The 20,464-nt window shown below is 40.7% G+C and overlaps 1 protein-coding gene across 8 annotated transcripts in view; it reads left to right on the top strand.

The window, feature by feature from the left end:
* Nucleotides 1-20,464, top strand: part of LOC124259687 (E3 ubiquitin-protein ligase arc-1-like) — a 91,543-nt gene that overhangs the window by 14,073 nt on the left and 57,006 nt on the right. Inside the window, exon 3 of one of the 8 annotated variants that reach the window (XM_046693879.1) lies at nt 7,451-8,743. The exons of the other annotated variants lie outside the window; for them this stretch is intronic. Within the exon in view, the coding sequence (XP_046549835.1) occupies nt 7,451-7,980 (530 nt within the window). The 3' untranslated portion in view covers nt 7,981-8,743. Of the gene's footprint in view, nt 1-7,450; nt 8,744-20,464 lie in introns of those variants that run through there. 8 annotated transcript variants of the gene reach the window in all.

Raw genomic sequence — 20,464 nt, 5'->3', positions numbered from 1 at the left:
AACAGCTCAAGCCCAGCGTGACAACTGTGGGGTATTTCTCTGTTCTATCTGTCTGAATGCCCACAGGAGGAATGTAACAACAAAGACACACACAATAGTTACCTTTGATGAGATGAAGGGGCGACTTGTGTAGAGTTTCCGTCGTCGACATCAGTGTAGTCAACACCAGCAGCCTCTACAGTTCTACTGCCACACTTGTACCATGGTCGTCTGTGTTTCGTGCACTGTAGTAGATCACGATAAAGGGAAGGGGCATGATGTTGTGTCTGTGGATGAGGCACACCAAGAACTGTCACAATCCACAGAAGACGTTTTTGTGAAGATGTATGTGAAGTCAGAGACACTGAGAAAAACAGAAGCAGAATTGATTCAGAAGCTAGAGAACATTGAAATGTCCAACAGGGTTGCCATAGATGATATCAACAAAACGTTTGACGATCTGACCAATGAGCTGAAGCAACGGAGGGCAGTCCTCTTGTCAGATGTTGAACATAAATCTGCTCAGAATCTTCAGCTTACAGAGGAGACCCTGGAGTCAACAAGATTGTTGCAGGCTAGAGTAAAATCTTCCACTGACTACACAAAACTAATGAGAAGTAAAGCTGACAGGATAGAGGATCTTCAGGTGATGAGGTCTTCAGCTGCCTCTCTGAGCTCTATGTTGGAGGAGACTTTACAAGAGGTATCCTTTGTCAGGACTGGTGTAAACTTTGTGGAGGCAAACATATATCATCTTCGTGATAGTATCAAAGCAGCTGGAATGGTCAGGTCAGTCACGTTCTCCCCAACAGAGAGGCCGACAATTCTGCCAGACTATAAAGCATACAACGCCATCGTACTGGATCCAGCAGAGTTACCTACAGGTAAGGAGTAGAAAATTGGTTAATAACTTGCTGTCGACTAGTCCTAGTTTTAGTTTTGAGTGAGTGAGTGAGTGGGCCTGGAAGTGAGTGGGTGGTTAGGATGGGTGTTGTTTTAGTGAAGGAATGTGCATCCTCGGCCCCAAGTCGGCAACCTTCATCTGGCCTATGAAGTTTTGCTCATCCGATCGACATCAGCCTAACGTTGGGGCGGTGGGGTAGCCTAGTGGTTAAAGCGTTGGCTCGTCACGCCGAAGACCCGGGTTCGATTCCCCACATGGGCACATTGTGTTAAGCCCATTTTTGGTGTTCCCCGCCGTGATATTGCTTGAATATTGCTAAAAGCGGCGTAAAACTACACTCACTCAGTCAGTCAGTCAGCCTAACGTTGGCAAACTTCAACTGCCCTGCATCGGCCCGGCATCTCGTAAGGAAGTCTCATCCCTGAATGATTCGCTATGCGTGGTGTACCTTCTTTTTATATCTGCTATATTTAGAACATCTGCTGCACAGCTATAACATACTCACACATTGAATGCTCTTCAGTCATCCAAAAGATGGATTTCTGCTGCTCGTTTGTATGGCTCTAGGATAGGGTACACCTAAATGTTTATTCGATATCTGATGTCGACACACGCCTGTTGTAGGTGTTGTTCAACTAACTCGTGACGGTTGAGACTTAATTGTCGGGTTGGGAAGGAGATATCCGAGAGAGGAACTTAAAAGCGCAGTACAAAGATTAGAGTTTATCCAAAGATAAATTCACGATGCAGGTAATCACTACGATATAGATAATGAAAATTTGAGAGAAACATACAGTTTCTGGCTTGGCTGTCTTCCTACCGAATAGTCTCCAAGGCTCTCCAGAGCTACTCCTAGTGAGAGGTTGTGCCTCTGCGCGCTCCTCCATTCTTATGAAGCAATCGTTGATGGTTCATTGCTTATATTATAACATTGCCGAGTTCAATCCACTGTTATCTCAAAGCGTGGTATTGTGAATAATCAATACAATAACATAAAAAGTCTATGTCTAAAACATAACTTTCTGTAGCTTATTTGAGTTCACTATAACTTACACATACTTCATGGATTGTATGCTATACAGTCATCCAGTAGAGCACTGACTTTGAGGAGCTGGCACCATTCTTCCGGCTTAAGAGCCATGCCTTTACGCGTGGGTTTTAATTCTCGTTCACCATCGGGTAGCCACCACTGCCGTATATCCACGACTTTGTTGGGTGAATTCATGGTTAGGAAAACGTTGCGGCTTAACGGTAGACAGACAGAACAATCTTCCTTGTTTAGGATTTGAGATAACGAGTCTGAGACAGTGTTTTCAATAACCTTCAGCTGCGCCCATTGATCGAGAGATAAACAAATACCTGTTTTGGTGGTATAGAGTATACCTTCAGCACTCCATTCGTATTGACGAAGGTCTATTTTCCAGTCTCCACTCCAACGGGTGGTCTTGATATACCGACTACTGCCGATATGAAACATGTTCTCTCGATCGTCTCTCTGTTCTTCTGATGAACCCACTGCTTGCTTTGTGGGTTCCTGAGATAGGCTTGTACTGCTCGTTGCCATCTTCTAGATAGTAAGCAATAACACTGAGCAAAGTTAAAAGCATTCAGCGTGGTACCGAAGAGTTCTATGTTGTAAATGATTCACTATTCGACCGAATTTGTTTCATATATCGCTGGTGTGGTCACGTGACGTAGACGCGTTGAAACTTGTCTTATAGGACTATTCTGACGAATGATTGACATATAATAACTATCCATTCAACGCGCCTGTGTATCTCGCTGTAGATTTCTAAAATCTGTTCTCTGTCTGAACAGGGCACGACAGAACTGTTTCAATAAGCAGATTCCTAGCCTCTACATTTCTATTTCTTTCGTCTCTCTCCAAATGACGTGACTTTCATGGTATTATACGTGTGCTATATGATATTGATATGCTTCTATCCATGTGTTTTTCAAGCCTCATATTTCAACCATCTCGCTGTCTAGTAAAACTAAAACTGCATCCATTAGTGTACATGGCTCAAAATCATTTATTTGGATGGAAAAAACAAAAAAACAAAACCAAAAACAAAAACAAACTAAAGTACTGTCGGAAATGCTAGAAAAATGCTTTTTGACTTTTATTTAAAATTCATAGGTATTACAGTTACTTAAATAACAAATATAACTTCAAGAAACATCTACCTAATGTAGACCGAGGGAATAAATTTTGAGACATGCTCTAAAATGTGATTTTACTGATGAAAATACCAAAAACTTAGAAAAATAAGGGGTAGTGGGACGTTATTTGATACAAACATTAACTGCCTGTGTTACGTCATCAGCATGCACGGTATCGACAGGTGAAATTGACACCTGAGCACACGCTCGGGCGAGGGGTCATCTCAATAGATGTTTTTTTCTGCAAAATGTTGAATATGTGTACGTATAGTATACGTATCGGTTATGTAAGGGATCATTTGTGTATGTGTATTTGTTTTGAATTAAACATACGAATTACTGTACATTGGAAAGAATCCTATCACTTGTGTTATCTTATCGATTGATTGTAGAAATGTGCAACGTTTTAATAAATGTTTTGCATGTCAACAGTATATTTCATTGCAAAAATATGGATGTAATACGGTCAGTTTAATCTAGTTGTGAACATTGGCCAAAGATTTAACGAAGTCACTGGTGTAGCTTCTTTAGAATATATATATTTTTCTTCTCATAAAGTTTGTAGACCGCCCGTCTAAGCACTCCATCCCTTGTCAAAGCTGTCAAGGATGGTTTTACGTCCCGGTTTTGCATTTGAGACGGTCCCTCTCTTGTCTGATTTGTTTACAATATTGTAAACTTGTTGGTAAGACATGCCAACAGCTCTACAAGTTCTGTAATAAACCCTTTCTAAACTAATGAAAGGTTTACCTCTGTCTTTTTTAAGCAGAAAAAAACTATAAACCTTTGCAACAATCGACTGCAAATCGTTGGCCATAGTGGACGCTGTGATAAAGATGTGCATGCATGACGGGAAACTTATTTATCAAGACTTAACATTTATATTAATATTTTTCTTCAATAAAGAAACGATAATTAAGTAAAGTAACACAAACAATCAACATTTATTTGTTTAGGAGAAACGTTAATTCATAAATTCACCTGTATTATTAGCATAAATGTAAAGACTATTTCAGATTTCTGTTGTTGAACTCTGAAAAAATCTTAAGTTGCTGTTTTGGTACCAAATTCTCTCCTGTAAACTGCCCTTTAAATGCAGGGGAATGTTAAATCGGTTGAAATAAAAATTAGGTAGACAATAGACGAGTTGATATATTGACAACATAGTACATGTATCACCTTTATAAAGATATTCAGGCTAAAAAGCAATTTTCTAGCATTTCCTACAGTACTATAGTATGAAATAACATATAAACCTACACCGACTTTCCATTACTTTGATGGTGTTATACTTGTACAGGACGCGTTCTGTATGAAATGTTTTTCAACTACATTTGACATTACTCGAAGATTCCGTCTCCGAACCATGTTGACACAACCCGTCTCTATTGTGATACGATGTACTTTCAACACACACCCTGCATTCATCAAAACAGGTCGCACGCTCTGTCGAGCGCGGGCTATTTAAAACGACGGAGTCACGTGAGTTGTCAAGCGCACTCAATTCAAAACCGGGCTGACGGGTACTGTCTATCTGTCTATTCAGGGCAGCATGCTATACATAGCTCTATTCAGGACACTTTGCTTTTGTTTGTTTTTTTCGCTTAATGAAGAGTTTTCTGCACGACTGCCTTAAAACACCCACACCTTTCATTGAACTTTCCTGTGTTGTGCTGTCTATATTTACCTATCCGCTATGATCACGTGACTTACATCATCCAATCCATTTCCTTACCCTTCCCTCAACCTCCCTCAACCAAAAGGACCGTCTGCTCCCACCTACAATACTACTTTCGTGCACTGTAGTAGATCACGATAAAGGGAAGGGACACAATGTTGTGTCTGTGGATGAGGCACACCAAGAACTGTCGAAATCCACAGAAGACGTTTTCGCAAAGATGTATGTGAAGTCAGAGACACTGAGAAAAACAGAAGCAGAATTGATTCAGAAGCTAGAGAACATTGAAACGTCCAAGAGGGTTGCCACAGATTATATCAACAAAGCTTTTGACGATCTTACCAATGAGCTGAAGCAACGGAGGGCAGTCCTCTTGTCAGATGTTGAAGATAAATCTGCTCAGAATCTTCAGATGACAGAAGAATCACTGGAATCAACAAGAGTTTTGCAGGCAAGAGTAAAATCTTCCACTGACTACACAAAACTAATGAGAAGTAAAGCTGACAGGATAGAGGATCTTCATGTGATGGGGTCTTCAGCTGCCTTTTTGAGAGCCATGTTGGACGAGACGCCACAAGAGGTATCCTTTGTCAGGACTGGTGTGAACTTTGTGGAGGCAAACATACATCATCTTCGTGATAGTATCGAGGCAGCTGGAATGGTCAGATCAGTCACGTTCTACCCAACAGACAGGCCAACAACAGTGCCATATACTTAAGCAATGCCATCGTACTGGAACCAGCAGAATTACCTACAGGTAAGGAGTAGAAAATTGATTACTTACTTGCTGTCGACCAGTTCTTGTGTTAGTTTTGAGTGAGTGAGTGGGCTTGGGTGGGTGAGTGGGTGGGTGGTTAGGATGGGTGTTGTTTCAGTGAAGGAATGTGTGACCCCGACGTCGGTTGCATCCTCTACCCAAAGTCGGCAAACATCATCTGGCGGATGAAGTTTTGCTCATCCCATCGAGATTGGCCTAACGTTGGCGAACTTCAACTGTCCTGCATCGGCCCTGCATCGGGACAACTTTGGCATACTTTATCGGCATTGTATTGGCCTATTGTATGCTATATCAATTATTATATACTCGCTTCACTGATTACATATTTGTTATATTTCATAGCATATACCACAAATTATAAATGAAAACAATTTTATATGTGTATCCAAAAAATTTAAATATGAAAAAGCTTCCCTCAAACATGTTCGAGAGATATTTTTATAACGTTTTATTCGCATAAATTTGTATGGTTCCAGAAACATTTTTGTAGTCACATGGCTACAATGTTTTAACACATGTTGCGAAATAAACAGGTTAGGAAATGTTAGTGAATGAGTGAGTTTGGTTTGTTGGTGGGTGGTTGGGTTGGTGGGTGAGTGGCGGAATGAATGCGACCGACCGACCGACCGACCGAAAGCTGCAGTTCTGTATGAGAGTATATGATTCACTGAATCACAGCATATTGACGACCAGTCCTTGTTTTATCCCCTTAATGCTGAGCGCCAGACAAGGAGACAACAAGTACCATGTTTTAACGTCCTTGTGGCATGCCACGATCAGGGATCAAACCCCGCTAATCACCCGCTCTCAGATCGGTCTCAAAGGTACAGGTACCGGGGTTCATTTAGAGGTTATTGTACAGCTACATACATTTGATTTAATACCATAAGTGTGTGAGTGAGTGATGGAGAAACGGGTGGGTTTGTGGGGGTGGGGTGGGGTGGGAGAGTGAATGAGTGAGTTGGGTGTGTGTGTGTGGTGAGTGAGTGGGTGAGTGAGTGTTTGCAAGCGTGAATGAGTTAGTGAGTGGTAGGGTGGAGAATGAGTGAGTGAGTGATGAAGAAACGGGGTGGATTTGTGTTGGGGGAAGGGGGGTGAGTGAATGAGTGAGTTGGGGGTTGAAAGAGTGAGTTGGGGGTGGGGGTGAGTGGTTGAATGTGACAAAGTATTGTGCTCTGAAGCTGCGATACGATACGAATCCCGATACAAGGGTGGCAATACAATACGTATCACGATACTTAAATCTAACACCAACTATAAAACACCTTAAGATCAAAACAAAACCACTTTAAAGTATTTCGTCATATTCCGCCACCGTTTTTCAATGTTCCTTCGGGAATGACATAATTAAGTTTATACACGGACTTTGTGAATGTTGACAAAATGTGAGCGCTATGTTTGACATAGCCGTCTGTTTCGAAAGAGATCTGTGGGACTGTTTTACCAGCCCCAGAACATATATATGATATTGTGGAGATAGTACATGACCTATGCCTTGTGTCAGTGATGGAGACGGACAGGAAGTTGTCTGAAGGGGAGATAACATGTGAGTACTTCTGGATGAGGGCATCGTGTCCTTGGTGATGCTTCAATACGTTTACTGTGGCACATATGTCAATACATCACTCTAGAGTGATATTCATAATAGGAACATGGGACCCAGTTCTTTTACCCTGGAGGTACAGTTCTATGTATGGATCCTATGCTGAGGTTTATTTAAAGGTTATTGTACAGCTACATACATATGATTCATCTCCATAACTTTTTGTTTCTATGATATCAATAACTTCTCGTTCACTGCAATGGAAATGGTTTGTATCAGTTATGAATGTTATTCTGTACACAGGCCCTATGCTGGAATGGGACCCAGGAACAGCTTGGTGTGATATAAGCGTGTCTAGGCGGGTAGTCACCAACACTCCACCAACCACCCCTTCTCCTGATACAGGATGTCGGATACAAGAACTCAGATCAGTACTGGCGTCCAGACCTCTGATGGTCCGAAACAGCCCCGGTCAACAGTGCATCTATCAAGTAAATCTTGGGTTCTCTGTGAAAGGAAATATACCAGACAACGGTACGATGCTGGAGACTGCTCTGACCCCCACCCCTGTAGATGCTTCCATCAATCAACGCACTGGACTGAGTGTACGTGTTGGTGCATGCCGCAACCACAAGCAGCAGCTGTGTCTCCGGGTTGCCTATAATAACACCGTCCTCAGCGACACCCCACTCACCCAGAACAGAGTTGGTCAGTCTTATGACCTACGACTGTGTTTTGTACTGAATGGAGCTAACAACAAACTGTCAGTTATCAATGCTGCTGATAACACAGTGTTCATCACTGTTACAGATGTAGATTTTGATAGACCCATGTTGGTCATGATGTATGTTGGTCTGCCCGACTATGCACATGTAACAGGAGAACTGATATCAGGCCACAGCGTTACAGGATCCTTCAAAGACTACAATCGGTAGAAAAGTCTTCATCATCAGCATGACACTCTGTATGTACAATACCGACACCAATGTCTGAACCCAGGCAACACGTTGATTGTCTGAAGGTCTCGGGTATATGGCACAAGAATGTAATATGCAGCAGATGCTGGTATTTGCAGTTTTGATTAATGTTTGGCTATTAGTGTTAATTACAAAGTCTTTCGCAAAGAACAAATCGAAATATGAACTGCAACACTTGTCACGAATATCTAACTATGATTCTGTATACGTTAAAAGTCACGGCGTGTGTTATTTGGATCAGAATTTATCTTAATTACTGCTAAATCTGTTTTCATGGAGTATAAATTTTGGCATTCCTTGTAGATTTGAGTTTGTAAGTAGCGGAACCATTTGTAGTGATTTTTTTCCAATTTATGAATTATTAATATGTTTATGAAATGTAAAATATTCTTATAGCTACCAGATTTTTATTTGTAAGGAATGTGATATTTTGTCATGTTTATGATGTATATAAGACTGAAGTAATGTGTGATGTTTTCGCTTGGTATCGCAGCACTGAGCGCTTCCCCTCATTATAAGTGTGTTGATGATTTACCAACACAGTGTTAGTAGTCACATTTCCTTACATATTGAATATAAATATTTTATAAGAATTGATTTGAAAATTCAAAGGAATGTATGTAACAAAGAGAAACCCTCTTTTGTCCCTGTCGTGATTTCTAGAATTGTTATATTCTATCCATGCCTGCGTGTAACCTGTCTAATTAGACATCAATTACCCGTTGTTGTTGTTGTTGTTGGTGGTGGTGTTAACCTCTGCTTGTCACTACCTACAATGCATACACAGTGTTAGTAGTACAGTTTCTCTTACATATATAATATATAGATATATTTTATGAGAATTAGTTTCAATATCCAAAGGAATGTTTGTCACAAAGAAAACCCTCTTTTGTCCCTGTCGTGATTTCTAGAAATGTTTGGGCGGTGAGGTAGTCTAGTGGTTAAGCATCCGCTCTACACGCCGAAGACCCGGGTTTGATTCCCCACATGGGTATAATGTGTGAAGCCCATTTCTGGTGTCGCCTGCCATGATACTGCTGGAATATTGCTAAAAGCGGCATAAAACTAAACTCACTCACTCTAGAAATGTTATATTCTATCCATGCCAGTATGTAACCTGTCTAATTAGACACCAATTACCACTTGTTGTTGTTGTTGTTGTTGTTGTTGTTGTTGTTGTTGTTGTTGTTAACCTCTGCTTGTCACTATCGACTGTGCATATATGTTTCTCATCACCTGGTCACCTCTAGCTTGACAACGATGTAAGAAATATATATATCTGCTTTGGTAACAGCAAACGTTTACAATCACTATCTCACTGGTTACAGAGATTTCATAAACGCTGTAATTCTGTAGTACTACAGGGTAGAATGCAGTTTACTGGGGAGCAATTATCGCGTTATAGCGCGACCGATGTATCGATATATCCGGGGCTCGAACCCACATCCTCAGAGTCAGGCACCTAATCGCCAGAACACGACGTCACCTGCAGAACTCGCTCAGCCACCGCGGCTTCCACAAACATTGAAGTCGGACAACTGGTATAATGGGTACCCGGTGAGATAAGTCTCTAGCGCCTCACAGGCAGCTTGGGTTATCCGGGGTAATAACAATCAGGTTCTGATTACAACGTTCAGTGACAACTACCTAGAAGGATACAAGGCGCTATGTAAATGAATTATTGTAATTATTATCAGCATTGTCCCTCTGATAAGTGAAAATCGGCACGGCTCCCAAGGCCGAAAGCTATGAAAACACAGTAAAATTTAGAAAGTGGTAAAAAGTAACACATGTTATATTTAGGATTTGTGTTCCTGATTTGTGTGGGTTCGAATCCCGGATGGCACTCAACTCTCAAAAGTACTAGAATCTGAACTTTACTGAGAAAATGTAATCCCAAATGTATCACGTTACTCTTTGTAGCAATAAAATATTTAAATATATTTAAAGCGTTTCTGGATATTATAACTCGAGTTTGTCTCGCAACTGGTTGTTTCAGCACGTCTCACTGGTCAGGTTAGATAGCACACATGCTATTTATGTTTATTATATTCAAGGTTCATTAAAAACATTCAGGTTAGTTAGACGACAATCCATCACTCAACATACTATCTGCTAATCCTTCGAAAAAAGTATTTTGCATTTACACAGGCGCCGAGATGTGGGTGTATTCCCGTCTGTTTTAGTAAGCCTGCATATCTGAATATGTTTACAAATCTACAGTACAGGATGACAGCATTATCGGTTTGATAAAAGAGTTTTTGCAACTCACCTGGCCACCTCTCTCTCGTTACACTTCCACGTGCATATTATATAACATTTAATACATTCACCACATCAAACCATATTAGAGCCCATTCTTAGATTAAACATTAACACCAGACAAGAGAAGAGTTTTCAGTCTCGGTAATCCGAGGGCCGTCACCACTGATAAAAAGTACTTGAAATAAAGTGAATGACGACGGGGACTTATACCATAGGACGTGGCTGACAAGAATGGAGTAGTGCAATTGGCCTGCAATAGTGAGAGTCGTCGCTGTTTTGAGTACATTGAGTGAACTTCATTGTTACACAAGTTCTGTGTACACGTATGATAAGCTCACCAAGCAGAGCATCCAGTGCAGCAATATGCACGAACGCGGATGTCACTTTTATGCCCCATGTGATATCGTATGGGTGCACAAGTCATAAATATTTGCAATGTAGTTCACAGTATATGCAGTGTCAGGTCATTGTGACACAAAGGTGATATCTGTGGGACTTTACCTCTGTGGTGAATGTCATAAATGGGAGTCGCAGCTCCAGGTTGAAGGGAGACAACTCTACTCTGCTAATTCCAAACATGATGGAAATGTGTGAAGCCAACTCTCTCTCAGCAAACAGAGATCAAATACTGAGTGCTCATTCTTTAATGGCGTATTTACTGTATGACGTCCGTTCATGGTAATTTCATGAAAGACTCCTCTCTCTCCCTCCCTTCCCCCCTTCCCCACTTCCCCCACCACAGACACACACACAGCTTATGACCCATTCCCACAATATCACGGCGGGGTACACAAGAAATGGGCTTCCCACATTGTACCCATGTGGTTCGCTCGTTATCTGGAACACCCGGGTTCGATTACGCACATGGGTCTATGGGTACATTGTGTGAAGCCAATTCCGGTGTTCCCCGCCGTGATATTGCTGGAATATTGCCGACAGCGGCTTAAAACCATAATACCTCACTTTCTCACTCTAAAATGTCGGTTAAAGTTTATCATCGATGCTACCCGCTTTCCCCCACAGATGTGGAAATTTTGAGAAGGAATGAAATATTGGGCTTTCGCAACGAAATTCAACAGAAAAAAACCGATTGTAACAACTAGCATGTAAATATACTATCCGCAAAAAAGAAACGCATAGGCGTTTTGTATTTTAAAAAACATCGATTAATTACCAATTGTGTTCAAATAATCGTCAAAATATGTGACAAAAATGTTGATAGCATGATTTTACACTATTGCACAAGTGAAAAATCGACTTTACCTGAAAATGTTGATTTTGATGAGATTTCTTACAAGAATCAAAAAGGCATCGCCACAACGGAACAGAAATCACCTTCCAGTTGAAATTGTGCAACAAAGAGCATTTCACCATTGAACGAATGCACGCTGGAGATTACCAATTTTCTGTTGCCAGGCGTCCGAATGTAAGTCTGAACAGGATATCACTGCTTGCCGCTCGTTACAACCAAACAGGTTCATCAAATGGCCGTTCCCGTACAGGCAGACCTCGAGTCACCACTGCAGCCCAACATCGGTACATCCGGGTACTACATTTGCGTGATCGTACTGCCACGGTTGAGAGCACAGCAGCCAGGGTGCCTGGACTTCGGAGGATATCCGGTCAGACTGTACGGAACAGGTTGAGAGAGAGAGAGCCAGGAGACCTTACGTCGGGACCGTGCTACGTAGTCACCATCGCGCTCAACATCTCCGTTATCTTAAATTATTCTCTTGGTTGTATAGACATTACCTTCTTCTAAACTGATGCAAAAAAAAAGCAAGTGGAGGAGTGGACGAGTTATACATGTTTGAATATACAATATTTTCGCAACACATTTCTGGGCTATGCGTTTCTTTTTTGGAATAGTATATATATATCATCATAAAGCGACAATGTATTGTTAGTTTAATGGGAAATAGTGGTATTCTATGCACCAGTTTAAGCTTTGAGGATATCTTAGTACACCATGTGTTTTGTCGGCTGAGGCAACTGGCATCCACAAACACATCGCCACCGGTGTTGGTGCTGGGTCTGTCGCTGTTGTTGCCCCTTGCTCACCTGACAATCCACATCTATGTCAGCCCCAAGGGATCAGATGGGAGGTCGGGGTCAGCAACAGTTCAGTAGGTAATAGTGGCATTCCATCGATCAGATTATCCACTGAAGATCTGCTGTCACACCACTTGGTCAAGGACATGTCAGCTGACGCCAGTGACACCTACGACCACATCACTATCGGCGATGACGTACATACTGGTGCTGTGTCTGGGTCTGTTGTTGCCTCCAGGTCACTCCTGTCCCCTTCTATGTCAGCCCCAAGGGATCAGACTGACGCCAGTGACACCTACGACCACATCACTGTCGGCGATGACGTAGATACTGGTGCTGTGTCTGGGTCTGTTGTTGCCTCCAGGTCACTCCAGACAGCCCACATCTATGTCAGCCCCAAGGGATCAGACTGACGCCAGTGACACCTACGACCACATCACTATCGGCGATGACGTAGATACTGGTGCTGAGTCCGGGTCTGTTGATACCTCCAGGTCACTCCTGTCCCCTTCTATGTCAGCCCCAAGGGATCAGACTGACGCCAGTGATACCTACGACGACATTGCTATCGGCAATGACGAAGGTGATGGTGCTGTATCTGGGTCTGTCCTTGCCCCTCGCTCACTCAAGGACAGTCGACATCTATGTCACCCCACGGGCTCAGACGGGAACTGAGGGTCAGGGCCAGTTCAGTGGCTAGCAAACCTACAACTGGTTTGAGGTGTACGTCAGGGGTACTTTGTCAGACGTCGTTATTCTTGTCACTGCAGGGCTTTATTTCATACGGCACAATATTAATCTAACGTTTATGTTCTTCGTGAGCAGGAAGGCCTTTTGACACAGGAGGACTCTCCATGAAACAGCACAGGTATGTTTATATACACATGGAAGATAACGGGTCACCGAATTGTTTATTGTTTTCACTTTGGGTTTTATGCATAGCTCTAGTTGTCTGTATTTACATCTCTCATGGTATACGATAAACAACAAACAACAACTAAAACACCTCTTGTTTTCGTTTATTGCTGACATAAGTAGGTTTTGTTTGTTGTTTAACGCCGCACTCAGCAATATTCCTTCTATATGGCATCGATCTACGTATTTGGGATACGATGGCATGCGTCAACCAAGGCGGCGAACCTGACCACCTGATCCCGTTAATCGCCTCCTACTACGGGTGACACAGGGAGGCCATGCACAGTGATAGTTTATTCGACGACTCCATATTCCAGTGTTTTTGGACCGCCTCCATGGTGTAGTGGTTAGAGCGTCCGCCCGGAGAGCGGAAGATCGTGGGTTCGATCCCCGGTCGTGTCATACCAAAGACGTTAAAATATGGTACTTGTTGGTCCCTGCCTGGCGTTCGGCATTAATAGGTATAACAAGGTCTGTTCGACTCGAAGTCAGTATAATGTGTCTGAGTGGGGTAATCATGCTTCACTGCGGCATGGTATCTCAGTGGGCTAGCACTATGGAAACCAGCTAGTACATGCACGTCGTCATATGAGCGAAACATTATTAAGTGCGACGTTAAACCCCATTTCACCTCACCCCACCTCACCTCCAGTGTTTTGGAAGTGGTTAATCAATAAGATATTTTGTCACGCGACATTTGTATGACAATTGTATCAAGCGATTATTTCCATGACAACGGTTTATCACGATATTGGTATGTGGACTGCATAGAGCGATATATCGTGACGATTGATACTGCAATATGCAACTATGATTATCTCGATGTTTTGTATTTCATTCAGGTGAACAAATGAGCAATGTGTTGTTTTCTTGGTACATGTATACACAAGTTGTCGTTGGCGTTAGTATCCTATTCTGATCCCTAACTACAAAACCCTTCAGTGTTTGTGAACGGAACTTGACATACGAACTGGTCATCAGCTCAACTTGTGCCTTTTGGTATTTTGAAAGCTTTCTAAGTGGTATTTTCAAACATTTCCATGGAAACAATGTTGGTTTTATTCTCAAAGAAAAGTGGTCTTCGTTTTCAAGCCATTGTGTTACGTTCATCCAAAAAGTCAATCTCTTAAAAACGTATTTGTTTTGTAAAAATTCATTTTAAATTTATTCAGACATAGTCATCTATATCCGGTTTAACTGGTGTATGTTTTAAATCATCATGGGCTTTCATACGCTCCATGACTTCCGGAATTCCGACATAAACCCGGGATCAATCAAGAACAAGTGCCCTGCAGAATATGGACTGTTTTCTCACAGCCAAACAACCCAAAGTCAACTACATATCCAATTCTAGGTCAGCTAATGCAGTGTCCCGTCAGTCTAACATTACCAAGGTGTCTTTGCCTGTGAATGTGAAAGTCAAGACGTGGTAGTTGTGACCATTGGTTATCTGACATTGTGTGTGACTAACTATGTTAACCTCAAGACTCAAACGTATAATACAAGTTAGCGATACCAAATATCGTCAACCCTATCAAGTTAGGTAAATAGATTACAGCGCATTGGCTTCAGATGAAAGGAAAGACCGCTTACATATTTCCACCACTATTGTGAAGTCAATTACACGGGTAGGGTGCAGACAGAACTAGTCCATGCAGACCTCCTGGTTATGTGTAAAATGGCTTAAAGTGCATTCCGTGATATCAGCATCTATTCCCTAAACCGATCATATCCTTGGGCAGTATCAGAAACCGCTAGCACTGTAGAATATCAGAATTCACCTCAACAGCTGTTGTGCTCATATTACTTTGTGAAACAACCCCTGGTGTTATGTTCACCTAAACGAACAATCTGTATTTGTTTCGTCAAAGATTTATCTAAAATTAAACAGACATAGCTTTTCATCTACAGTCTAAACACGTGCAACAGGATATGTTTTTGTCGAATTACAATACTATTGAACTGAATGTGTGCCACATTTTTATCGTTTCAATTTACACAATGGAGTCCACACAAAAGCTTTTTGCATACAGTATGTGGTTTGTGATTAACGCAACGTTCAGCTAATCCAGTTATGCCACGGGTATGTTACTGATAAACCTCTACATAGGTCAAGCAGGGATGCGAACCCACAGACAGAGATATCCTGCATACCAAAGAGAAACGGGTTGTTTACTAACCTGCGGATCCTACGACGACTGGGTAACCCGTGCTGACGTAGCCGTTATGTATTGAGTTTGATAAACAACGCACAAATAGTGACACTGTTTAACAGACTGATTATATCTTGTGCTGACGTATCCGTTATGTATTGAGTTTGATAAAGAACACACGAAGAGTGACATTGTATAACAGACTGATCATATCTTGTGCTGACGTAGCCGTTATGTATTGAGTTTGATAAAGAACACACAATGAGTGACATTGTATAACAGACTGATCATATCTTGTGCTGACGTAGCCGTTATGTATTGAGTTTGATAAAGAACACACAATGAGTGACATTGTATAACAGACTGATCATATCTTGTGCTGACGTAGCCGTTATGTATTGAGTTTGATAAAGAACACACAATGAGTGACATTGTATAACAGACTGATCATATCTTGTGCTGACGTAGCCGTTATGTATTGAGTTTGATAAAGAACACACAATGAGTGACATTGTATAACAGACTGATCATATCTTGTGCTGACGTAGCCGTTATGTATTGAGTTTGATAAAGAACACACAATGAGTGACATTGTATAACAGACTGAACATATCTTGTGCTGACGTATCCGTTATGTATTGAGTTTGATAAAGAACACACAAATAGTGACATTGTATAACAGACTGATCATATCTTGTGCTGACGTATCCGTTATGTATTGAGTTTGATAAAGAACACACAATGAGTGACATTGTATAACAGACTGATCATATCTTGTGCTGACGTATCCGTTATGTATTGAGTTTGATAAAGAACACACAAAGAGTGACACTGTATAACAGACTGATCATATCTTGTGCTGACGTATCCGTTATGTATTGAGTTTGATAAAGAACACACAATGAGTGACATTGTATAACAGACTGATCATATCTTGTGCTGACGTAGCCGTTATGTATTGAGTTTGATAAAGAACACACAATGAGTGACATTGTATAACAGACTGATCATATCTTGTGCTGACGTAGCCGTTATGTATTGAGTTTGATAAAGAACACACAAAGAGTGACATTGTATAACAGACTGATCATATCTTGTGCTGACGTATCCGTTATGTATTGAGATTGATAAAGAACAACACACAAAGAATGACATTGTATAACAGACTGGTCATATCTTGTGCTGACGTATCCGTTATGTATTGAGATTGATACAGAACACACAGTGAGTGACATTGTATAACAGACTGATCATATCTTGTGCTGACGTAGCCGTTATGTATTGAGTTTGATAAATAACACTCAGTGAGTGACACTGTATAACAGACTGATCATATCTTGTGCTGACGTAGCCGTTATGTATTGAGATTGATAAAGAACACACAGTGAGTGACATTGTATTACAGACTGATCATATCTTGTGCTGACGTATCCGTTATGTATTGAGATTGATAAAGAACACACAGTGAGTGACATTGTATTACAGACTGATCATATCTTGTGCTGACGTAGCCGTTATGTATTGAGATTGATAAAGAACACACAGTGAGTGACATTGTATTACAGACTGATCATATCTTGTGCTGACGTAGCCGTTATGTATTGAGATTGATAAATAACACACAGTGAGTGACATTGTATAACAGACTGATCATATCTTGTGCTGACGTAGCCGTTATGTATTGAGTTTGATAAATAACACTCAATGAGTGACACTGTATAACAGACTGATCATATCTTGTGCTGACGTAGCCGTTATGTATTGAGATTGATAAAGAACACACAGTGAGTGACATTGTATTACAGACTGATCATATCTTGTGCTGACGTAGCCGTTATGTATTGAGATTGATAAAGAACACACAGTGAGTGACATTGTATTACAGACTGATCATATCTTGTGCTGACGTAGCCGTTATGTATTGAGATTGATAAATAACACACAATGAATGACATTGTATAACAGACTGGTCATATCTTGTGCTGACGTAGCCGTTATGTATTGAGTTTGATAAAGAACACTCAATGAGTGACATTGTATAACAGACTGATGGTAACCCGTGATGACGAAGCCGTTATGTATTGAGTTTGATAAATAACACACACTGAGTGACATTGTATAACAGGCTGAACATATCTTGTGCTGACGTAGCCGTTATGTATTGAGTTTGATAAACAACGCACAAATAGTGACACTGTATAACAGACTGATCATATCTGGTGCTGACGTATCCATGATGCATTGCGTTTGATAAAGAACACACAAAGAGTAACATCGTATAACAGACTGATCATATCTTGTGCTGACGAAGCCGTTATGTATTGAGTTTGATAAATAACACACAATGAGTGACATTGTATAACAGGCTGAACATATCTTGTGCTGACGTAGCCGTTATGTATTGAGTTTGATAAAGAACACTCAATGAGTGACATTGTATAACAGACTGAACATATCTTGTGCTGACGTAGCCGTTATGTATTGAGTTTGATAAAGAACACTCAATGAGTGACATTGTATAACAGACTGATGGTAACCCGTGATGACGAAGCCGTTATGTATTGAGTTTGATAAATAACACACAATGAGTGACATTGTATAACAGGCTGAACATATCTTGTGCTGACGTAGCCGTTATGTATTGAGTTTGATAAACAACGCACAAATAGTGACACTGTATAACAGACTGATCATATCTGGTGCTGACGTATCCATGATGCATTGCGTTTGATAAAGAACACACAAAAGAGTAACATCGTATAACAGACTGATCATATCTTGTGCTGACGAAGCCGTTATGTATTGAGTTTGATAAATAACACACAATGAGTGACATTGTATAACAGGCTGAACATATCTTGTGCTGACGTAGCCGTTATGTATTGAGTTTGATAAAGAACACTCAATGAGTGACATTGTATAACAGACTGAACATATCTTGTGCTGACGTAGCCGTTATGTATTGAGTTTGATAAAGAACACTCAATGAGTGACATTGTATAACAGACTGATGGTAACCCGTGATGACGAAGCCGTTATGTATTGAGTTTGATAAATAACACGCAATGAGTGACATTGTATAACAGGCTGAACATATCTTGTGCTGACGTATCCGTTATGTATTGAGTTTGATAAAGAACACTCAATGAGTGACATTGTATAACAGGCTGAACATATCTTGTGCTGACGTAGCCGTTATGTATTGAGTTTGATAAAGAACACTCAATGAGTGACATTGTATAACAGACTGAACATATCTTGTGCTGACGTAGCCGTTATGTATTGAGTTTGATAAAGAACACTCAATGAGTGACATTGTATAACAGACTGATGGTAACCCGTGATGACGAAGCCGTTATGTATTGAGTTTGATAAATAACACACAGTGAGTGACATTGTATAACAGGCTGAACATATCTTGTGCTGACGTAGCCGTTATGTATTGAGTTTGATAAACAACGCACAAATAGTGACACTGTATAACAGACTGATCATATCTGGTGCTGACGTATCCATGATGCATTGCGTTTGATAAAGAACACACAAAGAGTAACATCGTATAACAGACTGATCATATCTTGTGCTGACGAAGCCGTTATGTATTGAGTTTGATAAATAACACACAATGAGTGACATTGTATAACAGGCTGAACATATCTTGTGCTGACGTAGCCGTTATGTATTGAGTTTGATAAAGAACACTCAATGAGTGACATTGTATAACAGACTGAACATATCTTGTGCTGACGTAGCCGTTATGTATTGAGTTTGATAAAGAACACTCAATGAGTGACATTGTATAACAGACTGATGGTAACCTGTGATGACGAAGCCGTTATGTATTGAGTTTGATAAATAACACACAATGAGTGACATTGTATAACAGGCTGAACATATCTTGTGCTGACGTAGCCGTTATGTATTGAGTTTGATAAACAACGCACAAATAGTGACACTGTATAACAGACTGATCATATCTGGTGCTGACGTATCCATGATGCATTGCGTTTGATAAAGAACACACAAAGAGTAACATCGTATAACAGACTGATCATATCTTGTGCTGACGAAGCCGTTATGTATTGAGTTTGATAAATAACACACAATGAGTGACATTGTATAACAGGCTGAACATATCTTGTGCTGACGTAGCCGTTATGTATTGAGTTTGATAAAGAACACTCAATGAGTGACATTGTATAACAGACTGAACATATCTTTGTGCTGACGTAGCCGTTATGTATTGAGTTTGATAAAGAACACTCAATGAGTGACATTGTATAACAGACTGATGGTAACCCGTGATGACGAAGCCGTTATGTATTGAGTTTGATAAATAACACACAATGAGTGACATTGTATAACAGGCTGAACATATCTTGTGCTGACGTAGCCGTTATGTATTGAGTTTGATAAATAACACGCAATGAGTGACATTGTATAACAGGCTGAACATATCTTGTGCTGACGTATCCGTTATGTATTGAGTTTGATAAAGAACACACAATGAGTGACATTGTATAACAGGCTGAACATATCTTGTGCTGACGTAGCCGTTATGTATTGAGTTTGATAAAGAACACTCAATGAGTGACATTGTATAACAGGCTGATCATATCTTGTGCTGACGTAGCCGTTATGTATTGAGTTTGATAAAGAACACACAATGAGTGACATTGTATAACAGACTGATCATATCTTGTGCTGACGTAGCCGTTATGTATTGAGTTTGATAAACAACGCACAAATAGTGACACTGTATAACAGACCGATCATATCTGGTGCTGACGTATCCATGATGCATTGCGTTTGATAAAGAACACACAAAGAGTAACATCGTATAACAGACTGATCATATCTTGTGCTGACGAAGCCGTTATGTATTGAGTTTGATAAAGAACACACAATGAGTGACATTGTATAACAGGCTGATCATATCTTGTGCTGACGTAGCCGTTATGTATTGAGTTTGATAAAGAACACACAAAGAGTGACATCGTATAACAGACTGATCATATCTTGTATTGACGTATCCGTTATGTATTGAGTTTGATAAA

Source organism: Haliotis rubra, unplaced genomic scaffold (genome assembly GCF_003918875.1).
Source record: "Haliotis rubra isolate DU_JTF1 unplaced genomic scaffold, ASM391887v1 Scf732, whole genome shotgun sequence".
Classification (NCBI taxonomy): domain Eukaryota; kingdom Metazoa; phylum Mollusca; class Gastropoda; order Lepetellida; family Haliotidae; genus Haliotis; species Haliotis rubra.
The sequence above is the reverse complement of the archived record's forward strand: the minus strand, read 5'-3'. Positions and strand labels throughout refer to the sequence as shown.